The sequence below is a fragment of the Cercospora kikuchii genome (genome assembly GCF_019650295.1).
Source record: "Cercospora kikuchii DNA, contig_00008, whole genome shotgun sequence".
NCBI classification, from domain to species: Eukaryota; Fungi; Ascomycota; class Dothideomycetes; order Mycosphaerellales; family Mycosphaerellaceae; genus Cercospora; species Cercospora kikuchii.
Genome location: NW_025408589.1, coordinates 717,486 through 734,990, shown reverse-complemented (window position 1 = coordinate 734,990; position 17,505 = coordinate 717,486). Strand labels below are relative to the sequence as shown.

The window sequence follows — 17,505 nt, the reverse complement described above, 5'->3', positions numbered from 1 at the left end:
GACGGAGAATCGAAAGCATTAGCAGTAATATTGCCATCACAACCTTGATGGGTTGTGAAGATTCATTCCAGGATTGGGATCTTGGCACGACTACCAGACAGCTTCGCCATAGCCAAGGTGGAGAATCGCAGAACAACTCTGAGAAGTTTCGTCAGATCTAGAATGTTCAATCGAGGTACCGTTCCTCGGAATGGACGATCTCAGTGCGTCTGCCTGGACTCACGCTGTAGTCAAGACGGCGAATCGTGACATAAGCATTAGTACTGTCAGCACTTTGATGGCATATCGAAAATCATCCCGGCATGAGAACCTTGGCACCACCACCAGGAGCTTTGCTATAGCCACGACGACCGGCAAATCGCAATACGGATCAGTAGTTTCGCCAGAAGCAAGCTGGAGCACCGACATACCATTCCTCTAAATGGGGAATCTTGGCAGCACCAGTCCACCACCAGAATGGCCAAGACGGAGAATCGTAACATGATCAGTATTCGTCCCAGACGGAGGACGGAGTATCGACGCCCATTCCAGCACGAGAATGAAGGAGCAAGCAGTATAAGAACTCGTTCCCATCGCCTTTGCCAACAGCTTCCACCATCATCAAGCAATCTCATCTTCTCTCAAGCTCGCCGGTTCGAGTCTTCTTTTCAACATCTTCATCCAAAACAACCCACCGTCAAGTCATCCTCCTAATTCATATCCTCCAACAACAACAAAAATGAAGTGCTCATTCGCCGTCATCATCACCGCGCTGGCCGCATTCGCAGCTGCTGCACCAGTTCAGGATTTCTATGTGATTGGTAAAGGTGAGCAGAGGACATCAGTACCCACAAAGGATTAGATAGATCTCCCCAAAAACGGAAAAAGAAAAAGCAACAAACAGAACAGAACAGACGCGACAAATCATCAACCCTTCCCTCTGTCGCCTTTTCAATAGTACACCTTAAAATGAGAGTGTCTTTCAACCACTAATACGACCTCTTTGACACAGACGGCCAAATCTACGCCCGCGACGCATTGCCACAAGGCCGGTTCGGAGGTGCCATCAAAGCTGCAAAGACCGTCATCGGCGGCTTGGGAGACAAAGTTCTTGATCTTGGAAAGACGACTCCGATCAAGGGTGCGATTTCGGGCGCGCAGGGTATCAAGGTACCTAACCCAGGCGCTTTGGACTTCTCTCCATAAATGCGTCGTTCCGTGCGAAAGCTGGTGAGAGGGAGGTATTAGGCAAGCAGAATATGGGTCGATGGGCGCCTCTCTGAGAGCTGGTCTCGAAGAAGGGAATTTTGGATTGGATGTTGATAGAGTGGAACTGGTTGAGAATAGATTGAGGAATGGATGAGATTTGTTTGATGAGTGTCTTGACTGTAATGTCTCGTTGTTGAGGCGTTATAGTGGCTCTTACAGACTTGTGTCGTGGCAGGTAGTATGACAGTGTTTCAACAGAGTGAACGGTTCGGATGCTGACCCTAAGATTGACTACAGCCGTACCTCGAGGCTTGTTTATCTGAGACCAAGGCATGAGTCTTCTCCACTTCGATGTGGAACCAACAGGATCTGTGAGTATGTCGCGGTCGGCCTGCGCAGATCTCAAAAAAAAATCGACGGAAGCTCGCATTGCTCTGGGGCATTTTGGGCTTGGCTGAATCGAGTTCTCGAGCATCATTGAGGGCGAAATTCTGATTGGCGGACATCATGAGCCAGTGCAAAGACTTTGAGCCATCTGGTAGACTCCTCGCGCAAATTGGCTCTATTGTACAGTACAAAGTACTTCCATTTCCGTCACACTTCTCTGGGCATAACTTCCATGCTCATTCGCAAAACCAGCATGCCTGGAGCATATTTCCGCGGGAGACCAAGAATGCTTGGCTAGTCATGGCCGAAGACCTGTTTCCAGACGGCAACATAACTTGCCGAGACTCGTACGCGCGATCGTCGTGCTGCGATCCTGTGTTGTCGCTCAATACAGCCTCGAACGCCAGAATGTTGAAAGCAGAAGTGGAGAGACGTCGGCTGTTCTGGAAGAGTGCAGTGCCCAGAATGCCAAGCTCACACATCATCTCGTGACCGTGATCCTTGTCGGCACGTCGATGGTTCCTTGCTTCCTCTCAGGTTATCACAGCTTTTGCGTCTGATCAACAATATGAAGTGTGCAGACTCAACTGCTTCGACGATGTTCACGAAAGCGCTACACGTCAGTGTCGATCTGTGATGGGCCAACGGCATTGCGAATCAGCAGAGCGGGGCAACATGCTTCCCTCCCTACCTACCTAGACCACCAACATCGCTCACAGAGGTAGGGGACTAAACAGCATTTCGTTCACAAGGACTCAGCGACTCGGCTGCAACGAGCAGAACATCTTGAGCTCTGACTCCAGTTCATATTGACATGGCAGGATACCTCGACAGCGTGGCCATTATTGGCGCAGGCCTCGGAGTTCGTCTCCCGACCTCTCAGCGACTGACACCTCGTTTGCTCACCACAGACCCAGGGCTGCGCACTCGGCCTCGCACTCTCCGCCAGAGACATCCCCGTCACCATCTACGAAAGCCGATCAGAAGTATCTGGCGTGAACCCCTCGGGCGTAATCCTCACACCCAACGGTCTCCGCATCCTCGACCGGCTCGGAGTCCTTGAACGCGTTAAAGATCGCTGCTATGTCACAACAAGTCTCATATTCCTCAACGAGAAGGGCGAGGTTACCAAAGATATCCCTTGGGGAGGCCCGGAAGTGCATGGCTACTGGAACCACCGAATATGGCGCGGCCTCCTCCTCGATGAGATGCGTCTGATGCTGAAAGAACGCAACATTCCCATCCACTACGACTCCAAATTCAATGGCATCGTCTCCGAATCCTCCTCCGACGGCATAGAATTCCTCATCAACGATGACACCCATCAAACCTCCCTCCTCATCGGCTCGGACGGAATCTACAGCACCCTCCGCACTCACCTCTCCCCATCAACGCAGCCAACCTACACCGGCCTCCTCGGCATCCTCGCCCACATCCCCTGGTCCTCCGTCTCCTGGCCTTCTCCAGACTTCCCCCGCAACGCAACCCTCCAAGGCAAACCCGCCTCCATTTTCTGGATCGCCGAAGACCCTCCATCCAACCCCTCCCCCCAAATCATGGTCGGCCTCCAAACCCAACACGATCAAGAACTCTCTCGCTCCGACCTCGAATCCCTCCAAAACGACAAGTCCCGCCTCCTAGACTTTTACAAAAAAGGCTACAACGAACATGGCCCTTTGGCGCAAAAGATCATCGACGCAGTAGAACAGTACAAAGAAACATTATACATCTGGCCCTTTATGAAAATGCCAAAAATGGAAAATTGGTACAGCACAAAATCTGGGAGGATAATTCTTGTAGGAGATGGAGCACATGCTTTACCGCCGAGTAGTGGACAAGGCGTGAATCAAGCTTTAGAAGACGCGTATTCTCTCGTCTTGATCCTCGAACAAGCTGCAAAAGAGGCGAAAGAGGAAGCCTCCGCTGGCGAAGGATTATTGAAAGCCTTGGAATTCTGGCAAAAGACACGACAAGACCGGATTGATGCCATCTACGACTGGACGACGAATACGAATAATGTGAATCGCCTGCCGGAAGCCGAGAGGCAGAAATTGATGAAAGATGGGAAAATTCGAGTGGATGAGGATCGAGGTTGGTTGTTCCAATGTGATTATGATGAAGTTGTAAAAGATTGGGCGGAAAAGAGGAAAGAAAGGTGAGAAAATGAATCGAGTGCAAAACTTTTTTGGTTCAATGAGCAACTTTCTAAACTCTATCTTCGCTCTCTAATGCTTGCTTCATGGGTATCATAAAATCTCGTTCTCGCAAGATATCTGTTTCTGAAGCTTTCTAATCACAGAACGTCAAGTTCTATGTAATCTGGTACCGCGACAGCAGCACTCTAGTGGGTATGCAGAAGAAGAGAAAAATGAATGAATGAACAGGCTTTTCGGAAGGACCAGCTCCGCTCTACTTGGAGAGGTTGATGTCAATGTCCAGGTCGAGGAAGTCATTCCAGGCGATCGTGGCATTCCCCAGAGATTCACCGACTTGCTCGTCATACTGGCCGGCGTAATTGCCTATATGGAGAATCAAAATCAGTCGGCTGTTCACAAAACACAAAATCTTTCGACAGAAGAGCGGGGTACAAAAACAACTTACCAGGACCCTTGTAATGGCAGACGGTCAGGTAGGGTTCCACGTTACCGCCAGTGCTGGCAACACCACCCTGGCTGGAGCAGTCGGTCGTTGCGCAGCCGATGATGGTCGTGTTCTTCCAGACGAGTTGCGTGAAGTGGCCCCATTGGACGAAGTTGGACATTTCGGATTGAGATGGGTTGCGGCCCCAGGCTGGGTAGAGGGAGACTTCGCCGCCGTACCAGAGGTCGGTGATGACGGAGGTGATGTTGTCTGCTGGGACACCGGCGGCCAAGTTCTGGCCGTAGTTGCCGCCATCGACGTCCCTAGGCGGTGTCAGTTGTTGATTGGATGAAATGCCATCGAAATGGGAGACTCACATCTTGTGCTCGAAAATGCAGAGGTCGGCAACCTTCTTGGCGCTGGAGGCGAGGTCATCGTCCCAGGTGACATTGACGGCAGAGTGGTTTGAGCGGTGGAGGTTGTGGTGGAGGACGGCGCGAGCGGAGTAGTTGAGGCCTCCGTAGGTCTCGCCTTCGTAAGTCGGGGCTTCGTATGTCTGTTGGCGCTCGACGAGTGCTGGCAGAGCAGACACAGCGGTGGTCAACACCGCGGCAACAGCGAGGAATTGCATCTTGGATTGATGAGGGTAGCTGGCCGGCAGACTGTTGTGTGGTGCGGTAGGGAGGGACTTCAAGAGGTCAGTGCAGGAGAGAAATGAAGGACGTGTGAATGAGAGGCGTTCAGATGGGAGCGAGGCTCAACATCTTATAATTCGGCGTTTGCATATGCATGTGCATGAGTGAGGAGGAGGAGGTCCCACTCACTCACTGCCAGGGACAGGCTAAGCGCCAAACGCCAAACAATCGATCAATGGATCCTAGGCTGTCCGGGTCGGGCGTAGGTGACGCACAGGTCTGGATCTGCGAACAATGCCAATGCTTCGGAATTGATCACATAGGGAAATTTGAGTAATGGGTGGTGAATGGGGAGGTACTGGGCTTGCGCGGCCTGCTCGACCAAGTGGAGCGCAAAATCGCAGCAATCACAAATCGCAGCGTTGTGACGGGCAGGCGCAAGTGGCCGTCGCCGCATAGGGATGGATCGTGAAATCGAAGGGCAAGACCGAGCGAGGCGTGAGGTGCAGGAGAGTGAGTCCAGCCGCGACGGCAGAGCAGCACTTGCCGTACGCCGCCTGCCTCATGGAGTAAGAGGACCGGGTAGTGTTGCTCAGAGAAGTTGTCACTTTTCGGCTGCAGGGCTGGAGAAAGCCGTGGGAGCGCACATGCGGTGGATCAGGCTGATCAGCCCGGCTAACTGCCCCCAAGCCATGGCGGAACTCAACAACAGCAAAAGGCGGAGCACTATGAGGTCGTAGAGTCGGGTCGAGGCCGCCGGAAGAAAATGAACGCACCTGTCAACGCAATCAATCAAAATTTGGGCGCGTCTCCTTCGTCATTTCACGCGAAATTCTTCCAGTCAGCGCGCGGCAAGTGGGCGCATACCATCTGGCTCGACATCGGGCAGGGCGCGGACAGGCGGCAACTGGAGCACCCAGCGTCAGTGTCGTCGCGATGATTCCCAGCGCCAGAAATTTCACTTGTGGACAGCGCATGTTTCTAGACCGCGGCGGCTCCCCAGCGGCTGGATGCGTGTTCGCCTAGCAGGAGCCGTCACTGCTAGTGTCTGTTTGAAACGAGAGAACCTTACGCAACTCACCACTCCCGACAGCGGAGGCGCGTTCAGTGCCAGTCGGGCGGGAATGCCTATTGGCGCGCGCGATGGCGGTCCGACTGGAAGCTCTTCTCACCGCAAAATTCGCAGCGGGACTGGCGTTCGTTGGCGAGAGCAGGCGAGTGTCGTGCGGACCTGCAGACGAGGTGCAGATGGTTTGCAGGAGGTGAAACGGTGGTGCCAGTGCCAACAGGTGGTCCCGAACCTTGTCCGCGCTTGCCTTACAGGGCGCTTCGCTTGCGACTTCCTTGGCAAGCCACGTGCTGCGGCCGATCGAGGCAGGACTGGGCACGTCGCACCGAGGCCTGTCGTTCTTCTCAAGATCACTCTACACCACAACTCGAGATGCGGAGAGAGGCGTTTCCCCTCATTCTTGCGAACACAGCAGATGCCATCGAGGCCGTGAAGCGGAACACACCACTCACCTCGGCCGAAGAGAACATCTCCTCCTAACGCCAGCAGCCCATCGAATGATCAGAACAAAAGAGCGAGCCAAAACCCAATGTTCCACAGAGCCCAGTGCCAATGTTGATGAACTCCGCCGATCGAAACTCTCCAAATGGTGCCATCTCTACTGGAGGATAGACGACCGACAGCCACGTGTCGATGCCTAGATCACCGCCACGAAAACCATCACGCTTGCGAAACATACCGCTTCAAGTGAACGCTCATCACGCGGCGCCGAACTTCTCGATGCTGGCCGCGCCCAGGCCGCCGGTGTCTCTACCGCTGTTCCATGTGAGACATGTTCACACAACATCTCCAGGATGCCTTCTGCACTACCCCTTCTCAACATCTTCTCTGTTTGTCAGCCTGCGGCCGCCCAAGCCGCCATTATGAGCACCAGTACCGGCTATAAGACAGTTTAAGCGAATAGTCTCTTGAATCGTGTCATACCGCAAAGACGACGCATGAAACTCTCCAACGCTCTTCCATACGCTGGCCTGCCCGAGACATGCATACAGGTTGAGTTCTGTAGGGCTGTTCAAACGGCGAAACCTTTTCCGAAAATCGCTAAGCTGGACATATGCGGTGAACCTCATGATGTGTTTTGCAGTGTCAGAGATATTGTCTCGTCTGTCAATGCAGTCAGCACGGAGAAAAGTGATGCACAAGACGCTGTGCAACGTTTGGCGGCACCTGCTCACAGGATTGTGCCTTGCAGCGTCCTGGTCAATTTCCGGGAACCGAAAAATGTCTGAAGATATTGCTGCGAAGAATCGTGGTTGACAATCGACAGTTGCAGGAGATGAAACAGTCATACTGTTGCCGACTTGGTCTTCAGCCCCTGGGGTGCAGGATGTGGTGTACAGAAATGCCACTATTCGCAGCAGCTGAGCTTCTGCGTACTTCTCGGACTCGTAAGGATCTTTTGGTGTTGCATGGCAGCTTCAATTGGTCTATGAAGAATGAGCTCGAGAAAGACATCGATTCCCAGTGGCAGGTAGGTGTAAATAAGGTAGCAATGTTCAATGAACTACGCTACTTGTGCCCAGGATCCCCACACAATGTAGACCGCACTTTCGACTTCAGCAGCACCATTCTGCTGAGAACGGCTCAGCGAGACGACGTGCGCACGGAGAACTGCGGAAATCCCTACTGCATTCGATCATGCCTATTGCAGCGCACGTCTATCACGCTTAACAGAAACTCGAATGTACTATTGGCCTCGAAGTTGCAGGCGCCGTGGACTAAGATCAGGCTCTGATATCCCCTCTCCTCAGTACCTACCGGCGTTGAGTCTGTCGTTAGTGTTTTCGGAGCTTCATTCTCGGCCCTTTGGTCTGCGTGTGCGAGCGCGAACATGGCATCGCAACCAGGATTGAGTTTTCAGTTAATAGTCCAATACCTGCCCCGGTGCTCTTGCAACAGCTGAAAAGCCATACGAGTGGGGTCGTGTTACCAAGTGGATGCTGACGCCGTGGAGCATTTCTGCCCAAGTGAGCCCGAACAGGCTTGTTGAAATGAGAAATATGGCGAGGGACTAGTCAGCACTCCGACGTGAGAAGTGAAGGCGCGGAAGCCGTTACATCGATGAGTCCACATCCAAAAAGTTTGCTGCCTTGACATAAGCACTGCTTTCCGCCGCGCCTGCCATCTTTCTCCGCTTCAACAACATCGCCGCCACCAAGATCAATCCTCGAGCATCAACATGAGCGCTTACGACCCGCTCAGCGACGGTAGCGCTATCTTCGAGAGAATCGGCGAGCATTGAGACGGGAAGGTCGGCTTCGTCGTCTTTCGCACTTACTATGGCGACGATCGCAGATGGGAAATATTTGTCAGATACCTGACGAACTCCACCTTACGTGCCATTTCTATGGACGGCGGCATGGAAGGAATGCTGAGCGGTCGGGACAAACTGCTCAAGGACGTGTTCGCGTACGACATGCGAGACGACAAATCTACACTTGACGGGGCTTCTGTTGGTGAAGTTCGTCGGTAAGCGCCATCTCACTCCCACGGCGCTCATCAGCACTAATTTGACTGTAGGATTTTCTATCAGTGGGCACAGTCGGTTGCAGGTGATTCTACGATGCCAAAGTATCGCTTGTGCATTATGGTGGACAAGGAGGTCCTTGATTCTGTGATGCAAGATGCTTACTCACGGGACGACGACGGATCTTGTCAATACGTCAAGCTCATCAACGGCGAGCACGTGGAACATAGGCCAGAGGAAGATGAGGATGAATGGGAGGCTGTCGACAGCTGTACGGCCTGGGGTCTTGGCTGGATGAGGCAGTCCTTCCGTAATCTGTTTCCCAGCGCGTACCGGGTTCTCATGAACCGGAGCTGGGACGTCGAGTACTGCAGACCACCGAAGGTCAGAGAGGACTAAGCTCAGGGTCAACTGCAGGTCAGAAGCATCAGCTCTGTTGCGATCTGTGGTTGCTGGAGCGATCAAGTGGTACTGCCATTGACTTCGCCTGAGTTGAGTAGTTGGAGATGACCGGTCACGCCGGTGAGAAAGATTGATCGGATGTGCTCCCACCATCGGGAGAGGGGGTGCAAATCGACAATGACCAAAGCAGCGGCTCTCAAAATCAGAGGATCAGTGGTGTCGTGATTTTCTTTAGCAGCAATGCGTCTCGATTACTATTAGAAAGCAGAGTCTTGCAAAAGTGGGCCAGTTCCACGACCTATTCACTTACCTGTCACGCACGAACACTTTCCCACACTCAAGCACAAAGCTTCGATTTCGCACTCAGACCAAAACATCGACATCCACGCAGCCATCATCGAGAAAGTGCGTTTCTAAGCGGGTGCGCTATCGCGATCGCTCACGCCGCCTGAACGAAATGGAGTCGGAAGCAAAGGCACTCTACGACACGCTTGAACTTCATCCGAATGGCAAGATCTGCTGGATTGTGTACCGCTGCAGCTATGAAGATGACGCGCAATGGACTCGATTCATGCAACGCCTAACTGACTGGGTGCTCTGTTGCTTGAGTAAAGCAGAAGATGGGGAGCTGATCATAGATCGCTTCGAGTGGGACGTAAGATATAACAAGGAAAGATTTGATGGCGCAAGCATGTCGGTTATACGTTGGTGAGTGCTGGCTACACGATGTCTGTCGAATGCGAAGCTGACTCGAGCGACATAGCGATTTCAACGAATGGGTCGACAGGACAAATGGCACCTCCAAGGTGACGATGAACACCAATTGCATCTATGTCGATGCGGAAGTCATCCAGTCTGTCCTGGATGGTCCGGATCCTAAGTCCGGAGCCGAGTACATCAACATTGACGCTACTGCTTGGGTCAAAGTTCTGGACGCTTGGTATGAAGAGCAAGTCTACCAGTTCGATGAGGAGGAGATACCAGATGATGGTGAGCGCGCAAGAGAGAATAGTGGGGATGAGGGCTACGAAGCTATCGACGGATGTCGTCGTTGGAACGTTGGGTGGATGAAGGTCGCTGCGTCGAATCTCGTCAGCCGTGCCTATTATTGCTTGAGTGATGGTGGCTGGTACGCATACTACGTTCGCCCTCCTGCTGTGAGGAGCGGATAATGGCCAGCCTGTGATTTTGTGTTTTGAAGAGGGAACAGTCGCGGAACTTCGAGCTCCGACCGTGTGACAATAGAAGTGAAGAGCACGCGCAGGCAGCAAACAAATTGCCAGCTGCGGACGTGCCAACAGCTTTGGACAAAATCGTGTCCGCCGCGCTCATTCATCTTGCTTGACAACTTCCAACGACGCGATACGTCCTCTCGGCTCAAGACCTACCGACGCATGCTCATGTAGGCATCTCAGACGACTTTGACGATGTATTCGCGCAATCGCATGCCGACAGATGCGGAATACATCCTGGAATCACTCCCGGATCACCGCGATGGCAAAGTAGGTTACGTCGTTTTTCGAGTCACTTATGGCGACAACGCGCGCTGGGAACAGTTTATCGAGCGCTTGAAAGAATACATGGGGTCCGGACTAGAGGGCGAAAGCAATCCACAGGCTGCCGAGGCAGTCAAAGCCGTCTTCGAGTTGGACATCCGGGACAACGAGGCTGAATTGAAAGATGCTTCGAAACACGACGTTCGAGCGCAAGTATTGATGAGCATTGGCCTCCAGCAAACAAGGCTGACTTGCAGTAGAATCTTCAATGCCTGGGTCGAGAGCGTAGGTGGCATAAACACCGTCACTAAGTACAACGCCTGCATTTACGCCGATGAAGAAGTGGTCGAGTCCGTGCTTGAAGGGGAGGATCCAAGGGTTGGGTTCTACAGAACCCCGCTTCGTGCCTATGTCAAGATATTGGATATTCAATACACCGAGGAGACGTACCAGTACGACTCAGAGGATGAACCCGATGAGGCAGCTCGAGCTCTGCTCAACTCAGATGACGACGGCTATGATCCGATCGAGGGTTGCAGGAGTTATGATGTGGGATGGGTGAAGGCAGCAGCTCGTTTGTTGATTCCGCGCACGTATGCTGTGCTCTGCTACGCTAGTGGCTGGGATCGAATGTACGTGCGGCCACCAGCGTTGTCTGAGTATTGAGGTGGCCGATCGTTGTACAGATAGGAGGAGCTTGACGATGCTCAGTGCTCCGGAGACCATGAAGACTGGGCGAGTGAGTACGAGCCAGGAACCTTTTCTCGACCTCAAGTAGCACGAATCAGACTACGGTAATTGCTGATGATGCGGGATTGTTGTAAGACTCCCTGCTCTCAGCGTAATTCCATGTCCAAACGAAGCAAATTGCAAAATTGAGTCCTTGCATGCGATATGGGGTAAGTGTGGCCCTCTCGAAGTTATGCTGCGTCGATTCCTCGTGTATTGCTCCGTTTAGGGCCGTTTTCTATACCTGTACCTAACGCTAATGCCAATTGATGGGGAAGTGTTTCGACACAGCTGCCGGTTGTGGAAGCGGTGAGGTCGCGTCACGTAGGTTCTAGGCTTGGCGCTTCCGATCACACCCCTTCCTTCTTCGCGGTCACAGGTCTGCGCCCACAACCATCGACCATCCACCGGATCCTACTGGCCATCCATCGAGCCTGTCCACGACTATGTAGCCTAGCAATTGCCTGCAATTGTATCGAATCCCACAATAGCCGGACTTGAGAATTCGTAGAGCCCCATCTCTGCTACACCGGATAGCACTTTAGCGGGCTTCGGCGAAGAACGAGAGAACGCGCAAGAAAAGTGGCGTAGCCTGGCAAACACAATGCCTTCGAAGAAGCGGGTTCTCGACATCTCCGATGGGTGCTCGCAGTGAGACTCTGCAATAATATGAGCTTGTGGCAAAACAGAAGCCTAGCATGAGAGTTTGAGAACATTGGACAACGAAAGAAGACGTGCTGCTATGCACTGGTCGCGATAGTGCTCAATACTGCTTGCTCGAATTGAGCTGTGCAAGGAAGGACAGAATGTAGCTCCAGTCTGCACGGCCCAATACTCTGCCTTATCGCCTACCTGCGTACGTCGCCCCAACAACGAATGCGGACCCTTCGTACGCAAGCGGTGTCACACGTGCGGAAAATTTTCTGCTCTCTGCATCAATGAATTGCCATAAGCTACTCAGCCACATCTGGTGCCTCGTTCTGTTCCCGAGCTCTGGCAACTTCTTGATCTTCCCGCAGGATTCGCTCGCGGAAATCCTTTGCAAACAGCTCCATCGCAAGTCTGCGCTCTCGTGTGCCCATCGGTGCGTTCATATCTGGCTGAACTAACTTTTGCTTCGTTCGAGCATCTCCGAAGCTCGGGAGAGGCTGTCCGGGCTCAGAAACGCAGATGGCGGTGTCCACAAGGTCCGCGAAGTTGTTGCACTTCTTGTTGATGACTGGGTTCCAGGCTTTGAGACTCAGACTGGCCTTTACTCCGTTCTTCGTGACGATATCGAAGCAGTTGTCGCCCTCCTGTACAACGTATACACGGCACTTACTGGGTAGACAAAGTTTTCCGCCGACTGGTGGCAAGGGCGCACACGAGGAATCGAGGTTGTTTGCTTGTATGAGGCCGAGCGTTGAGACCTGTTGAGATTCCGCAATGGAACGGCAAGTATCACCGGATCCAACAATGTACGGCCTGTCGCAAGATAGAGGTGTCTTCACCTTGTTGTCGGCCAGAGGGACTTTCGCAGTTGCGTTCAGTGCATAAGCGGCGGGAATCTCGATTGACGGGAGCTCCATTCCACAGCGCAAGCCGGTGTCAAGGTACTCTTGCGCCGCAGCTGGTGTGTACTGGAATGGCAGTTCAAGGTTCGTGCGCATGAGATCGAGGACGCACTGTGAGCACTCATGATCTTGCGACCAGGTATCCGTTTCGCTCCAGGCCTTAAATAAAGTGTGACAGTACTCGCCTGTAGTACTACTCTCGAGTCAGTTCAGCTCCGAGAATGCGACCTTGATTAACGCACACATCTCTCAAGCACGACTTCGTGACCGTCTGGATATACTTGTCTACCAGATGAGTTGCAGGATAGGCCGTTGAGGCCTCGACCATGATGTCCTTGACCTGCGTGCAAGCTTCTCGAATGTCCTTTCGTAAGGTCTGGAGCGACATCATGCAACTGTCGGTGCAGAGGACTTCGAGTTGATTCATTTCGAGCAGTTCTGGGAGATCTGTAAAGTTTTTGAGCATGAGGGGACATGCAACCTCATTATTGAGAGCAGCTTCGCACTGGTTGCTGACACCCTCATATCTGATCGGAGCCGCATTCCAGAGGCGTTGTGCCGCCGCTGTGATGCCTAAAGCAACACAGCACAGCTGCGTGAGGTTGCGAAACAGCATCTCTCAATGCCTTTCCTTCGGCAATTGCGAGCTGCGATGTGTGTGTATGTGTGTTCGGGTGTTGCAGACAAAGTTGTTCAGTCGAGCACGTCCAATATCTTCGTGCTTCACATGCGAGGCTTGGCGTGCACGTCTGTGTAACATTTACCTATAGGTAACCTTCACATGATAAGCATGTGTAACGCCGCTCAATATCCACATGCAAAAACGATAATGGCTACCATGGAGTCCCATTCACACAGCAGACATGCATCAAAGCCTCAAAAACACCAACCATCCTCCAATGCTTTTGCCAACACACTTCTGAACGGAATCCTGAACAGGCAACAAAGACTTACAACGCATGCGATCAGTATCTTCACGGCATCAAGATGGGCTTCACAATGCGCTATCATTATCCAATGGTTGCAGCTACGATCATACTTGGTGTGCTGACATGTCTAACACTGCAGGGGACGCTACCACAATCGAAGAGCCGAATCAATGGCATTCTCACGACACAATTTCTGGCCGAAACGCCGTATTTGCCAATTCAACCGACGATCAATGACAGTGTCGATATTCTTACTACCCTGGAGCCTCGCCAGTTAGCCCAACAGCCTCATGGTTGTCGTCTCAATGAAGGCAGTCGTTGCATCAACATGGATGACCTCAGCATAAAACGATGTCCTGAAGGTGAGACCTTCGCTGGATGGCTCTCAGGATGCGATCCTCTCAATCTGAATTATGGTGATCCACTGTGCTGTCCAGTAACCCGCTCGCCGAAGAGCTGCATATGGCGTGGGCAGGAGGCCGACGGGCACACCTGTAATGGCCAATGTCATGAAGGTAAGACAGTGCGCGGACTCGATAGACTAGGACGCACACATCTAACCTCGACGCAGGTGAGGTTTCTCTACTCCAATCGCCATTTGGAGGGGCTACAACAGCACCATGCCTCTGAAGCGATGTGAAGCAGGATCAAAGATCTTTTGCTGCCAAGCTGGGCCCTGGACTGAACTCCAACAGCAATGCTATTACGGTGACTGCCACAATGGCTGTCATAATGGTGACATCAGCGTGGCAAGCATTCCAGATCCACGTTGCGGCAAGAAGAATGAGGTTCTAGAAATCGTCGACCGAGATTATTGCTGCAAAGCGCCGACCAAATTCAAGTCCTGTCGCTGGGTTGGCACTGGGAACTGCTTCGACAACAACTTCTGCTACGCTCATGAGTTTGAGCTCCTGAGAGACAGATATGGAGGTGATGGGACAGAATGCACTAGCCGACATCGACAAAAGGCCTTGTGCTGCCAAATGGATGCTCACGAGCCCGCGTTTGAAGCCGTGTCACCGAATTGGCTATTTCCATCCGAGAAGGGCCGAACGTCCTCGACTGATTATGTCGATTTCAAGATCAGCGATCTTGAGAACGACGGCGTATCAGTGGACCCAATGCAATCGCCGTTTGGATGGATTGTGTTCGAAGGACCCGAGAGTGCGGTCGCAAATCTGAACACCAAGCGAGATGGCTCTGATTCGGACCTTGTCTTTCTGGACTGCGACACAACTGAGGAAGGACTAGCCCGTTTCGTTTGTACCTCTGATTGGTACGATGCGGACTCAAACTGCGATGGTCTGATGGTTGGTGGTGTTGCTGAGACAATCATCGAGCTTCCCAGCACTTGCTACGCTGATAAGTATGCCGTCGCTCGTGGCATCTACGTGTCAAGCAATCAAAGCTTGCCGACCAGTCTTCAAGGCATTGCCAATCAGACCGTTCTTGAGCTGGAATTCGACATCGGCTTCGGATCAGTGAAGAGAGACCTCGGAGACGTATTCTTTCGAATAGACTACGACAACACGGGAGGTTACTGGCAAGATGTCGTTAACTCTTCTAGTCTGGCTCCACGCTTTCTCGAGTCCCGCTTCGTCAGTAGCGACGTTAGCGAGTGGCAGAGCAGACTCGCCCAATGGCTTGCGCATCCCCACATTGGTACGACTTTGACTCACCAGTTCAATCAGACTCTGGTATCCAGCAGGATAGACTGCGGAGCTGGGCAGAGCGCGTATATCCATATTCGTGCCCACGGAAATGTGACCAGCACAGTCAAGGTAGCCAGCACTGTCTATGGCCGGCTGACACCAAATCCGGACATTGATCATTCTCATCTTCTCATGCATGCAGACCTGGACGGAGAAATTCGTCTGGATGTCTCGATATCTGGAAACATCACCAGTATTGGTCAGCAAGGCGTCTTTGGATCAGTACTTTTCCCTGCTCTACACGACGATAAGTTTGAAGCTTCCGGGCTCGCTGTAATTGAGACAGCTTTGAAGGCAGACATAGGCATCCAGATCGACACTGATATGGAGGGTAACTTTACCACCAGTATGCGCTTTCGCACTCCTGATCCAATCATCCGTGCATGGCCTGAGGAGTATCATGCTTCGACGGGAACGGTCGCACAATTAGATCCAACTGTGCCTTTCGAAGGCTGGATCGGGGAAATCCGTGGAGACAGCGAACTGCATGTTGACTTCCAGCCCATGGTCGGGGCTCGCAAGGTGCTCGATCCAAAGACATTCGGAGATCGGAGAAGAGGTGTTCCCATGGCATTCAATGATCAATTCTGGGCATCAGTCTCTGCACAGACCAGGGTGCTGGCAGATGCTACGACAGACTCTGGTCAGCACACATGGAATGTATCGACATCAGTTGGCTCGATGCTGGCCCAAATCCAGGACGCCAATGGCGCGGAGCGACATTTTTCTGCCTTTGGCCTTGGTGATGCGATTCGGATCAGTAACTCTGCAGATCAGCGCTCCACCGCTCATGGCAAGTCAGGCTATATTTCAGGGCAGAAGCCAGATTCTGGACTGGTCGGCAATAATGCCGAATCGCTGTTTAAGGGATTGACTCTGTCCTGTTCTCGGACCGATCAGGGCTGCAAAGATCTACCGTATACCTGCAAGTTTGACCTGTGCAAGGTGTATCCAGACTCATGTCTCTTCGATGACAGCAGCCTTCCATGGGGCTTAGAGGATGAAGGCGACCAAATTGACGAAGGAGATGATGATCGATCAGAACTATTCATCGACACTGGATCACCGTCTCTGTCATCACCTGACTGGATCATCAAAGCCGGAGGCAAGCCGCGCAGCTATGCCATTGAAGATGCCACTCAACCTGGACAACCTCTTACCATTTTCTCGATGTCATATCCAATCTCATCCAAACTCTTTGCAGGAGTACGGGGAGCCGAAGTCTTTCCACAGGCCTTCGACTACGAGGCAGTGGGTGATTGCGGGAATGTTGAGGTCCGCAAAATACCGGTGCCTCTTCATATGAAGGACGGAACGGGCTCGCTGAGGCAATGGGACCTGATCAGTGGATTTGCCACTGAGCACATTGTCGAGTTGCAAACCATACAACAGTTCATCAAAGCAGTAACAACTGGGATTCTACCGTCCGGTAAACCAATGTTAGCAGTCGTCCCTGGCACAGGAACTTTGATCACTGGAATCCCAATGTCGTGGTTCAAGAAGAATTGGTATGCCAACGTTTTTGAAAATCTTGGTCTACCAGGAATCGGTGACGCTCGCGGAAAAGCCGTCAGATCCCCCAACAATCGTGTCTTCCATGCCTTGGGTTCTACTCTCAATCGCAAGCACCTTGTCCTGACAAACCAAGAGATCAACCAAGTCAAAGCTGCGCTCTGGGACCGTACAGCGCCCCAGCTGAAGGACAAATTCCAACAGGCACTAGACGAATGGATAGACCGAAAAATATGTGGTGATCCTGCATTGTTCTTGAAATGGATCAAGGCATCTTGTGTGGTCTACACATACGTATCTGGCTCGAAGGAGGTGGCAGAGCAGTTTCAATCGACTGCTAAGGATGTGCGGGCCCAGCTCGAACTCATTGCAGAGTATACTCAAGGTGCGGATGGCTTGCCAGAACTTTGGGATGACTTCTTCAGGTAAGCCAGCTTCTGACGACGAAGAATCGCTACAATACTACACAGGATGGCTAATAATCTGTTACAGAGATTTGACAGAGCTCATTAAAAAACGCGCCATACAGTGGATGACAGACAGAGTGCTTGATATTACCAACGCCATACAGGAGGCTCCCAAGAAGCCTGATAACTGGCAGCAGGTAATCGCAGACGTGAACGAGCTTTCAGAAGTGATACCAGATTGGTCGCTGCCCAAGATCAATTCCTGAGTATATGGGGTTTTCAGAGTCGCCAACGACCTGACTTGGCTTACCCCTATCAAATCTAGCGACGGGATGCAAGCAAAGCTGGCTTCCGGCTACGCAGTGTTACTGTCCAGAGCAATGATATTCCCTGATCCCGAAAAGACACAACATAGCGCATGAAGACTCTGAGATGGTAA

The 17,505-nt window shown here is 52.2% G+C and overlaps 8 protein-coding genes across 9 annotated transcripts; 6 read left to right on the top strand and 2 right to left on the bottom strand.

Annotated features, from left to right (window-relative positions):
• Positions 1-718: 718 nt before the first annotated feature.
• Positions 719-1,185, top strand: CKM354_001147900 (uncharacterized protein; the record flags this gene model as incomplete). The annotated part of the gene is made up of 2 exons (XM_044806970.1): positions 719-806; positions 992-1,185. 2 exons carry the CDS (start codon positions 719-721, stop codon positions 1,183-1,185), a joined length of 282 nt encoding a protein of 93 aa, XP_044662905.1.
• Positions 1,186-2,389: 1,204 nt separating this feature from the next.
• On the top strand, positions 2,390-3,734 carry CKM354_001147800 (uncharacterized protein; the record flags this gene model as incomplete). Its single annotated transcript, XM_044806969.1, has 2 exons — positions 2,390-2,437; positions 2,493-3,734. The coding sequence occupies 2 exons, from the start codon at positions 2,390-2,392 to the stop codon at positions 3,732-3,734; spliced, it is 1,290 nt and encodes a 429-aa protein (XP_044662904.1).
• A 250-nt stretch (positions 3,735-3,984) lies between these two features.
• CKM354_001147700 (uncharacterized protein) lies at positions 3,985-4,786 on the bottom strand (the record flags this gene model as incomplete). The annotated part of the gene is made up of 3 exons (XM_044806968.1): positions 3,985-4,094; positions 4,177-4,478; positions 4,533-4,786. 3 exons carry the CDS (start codon positions 4,784-4,786, stop codon positions 3,985-3,987), a joined length of 666 nt encoding a protein of 221 aa, XP_044662903.1.
• Positions 4,787-8,206: 3,420 nt separating this feature from the next.
• CKM354_001147600 (uncharacterized protein) lies at positions 8,207-8,725 on the top strand (the record flags this gene model as incomplete). Its single annotated transcript, XM_044806967.1, has 2 exons — positions 8,207-8,328; positions 8,380-8,725. The coding sequence occupies 2 exons, from the start codon at positions 8,207-8,209 to the stop codon at positions 8,723-8,725; spliced, it is 468 nt and encodes a 155-aa protein (XP_044662902.1).
• A 460-nt stretch (positions 8,726-9,185) lies between these two features.
• CKM354_001147500 (uncharacterized protein) lies at positions 9,186-9,900 on the top strand (the record flags this gene model as incomplete). The annotated part of the gene is made up of 2 exons (XM_044806966.1): positions 9,186-9,436; positions 9,492-9,900. 2 exons carry the CDS (start codon positions 9,186-9,188, stop codon positions 9,898-9,900), a joined length of 660 nt encoding a protein of 219 aa, XP_044662901.1.
• A 255-nt stretch (positions 9,901-10,155) lies between these two features.
• On the top strand, positions 10,156-10,890 carry CKM354_001147400 (uncharacterized protein; the record flags this gene model as incomplete). Of its 2 annotated transcripts, XM_044806965.1 has the most annotated exons (2): positions 10,156-10,433; positions 10,485-10,890. In XM_044806965.1, 2 exons carry the CDS (start codon positions 10,156-10,158, stop codon positions 10,888-10,890), a joined length of 684 nt encoding a protein of 227 aa, XP_044662900.1. The 2 variants fall into 2 exon arrangements, with proteins under 2 accessions (XP_044662900.1, XP_044662899.1); XM_044806964.1 differs by having other exon boundaries at positions 10,156-10,890.
• A 1,016-nt stretch (positions 10,891-11,906) lies between these two features.
• CKM354_001147300 (uncharacterized protein) lies at positions 11,907-12,602 on the bottom strand (the record flags this gene model as incomplete). The annotated part of the gene is made up of 1 exon (XM_044806963.1): positions 11,907-12,602. One exon carries the CDS (start codon positions 12,600-12,602, stop codon positions 11,907-11,909), a length of 696 nt encoding a protein of 231 aa, XP_044662898.1.
• A 1,453-nt stretch (positions 12,603-14,055) lies between these two features.
• Positions 14,056-17,332, top strand: CKM354_001147200 (uncharacterized protein; the record flags this gene model as incomplete). Its single annotated transcript, XM_044806962.1, has 2 exons — positions 14,056-17,084; positions 17,152-17,332. The coding sequence occupies 2 exons, from the start codon at positions 14,056-14,058 to the stop codon at positions 17,330-17,332; spliced, it is 3,210 nt and encodes a 1,069-aa protein (XP_044662897.1).
• Between the last annotated feature and the right edge of the window lie 173 nt (positions 17,333-17,505).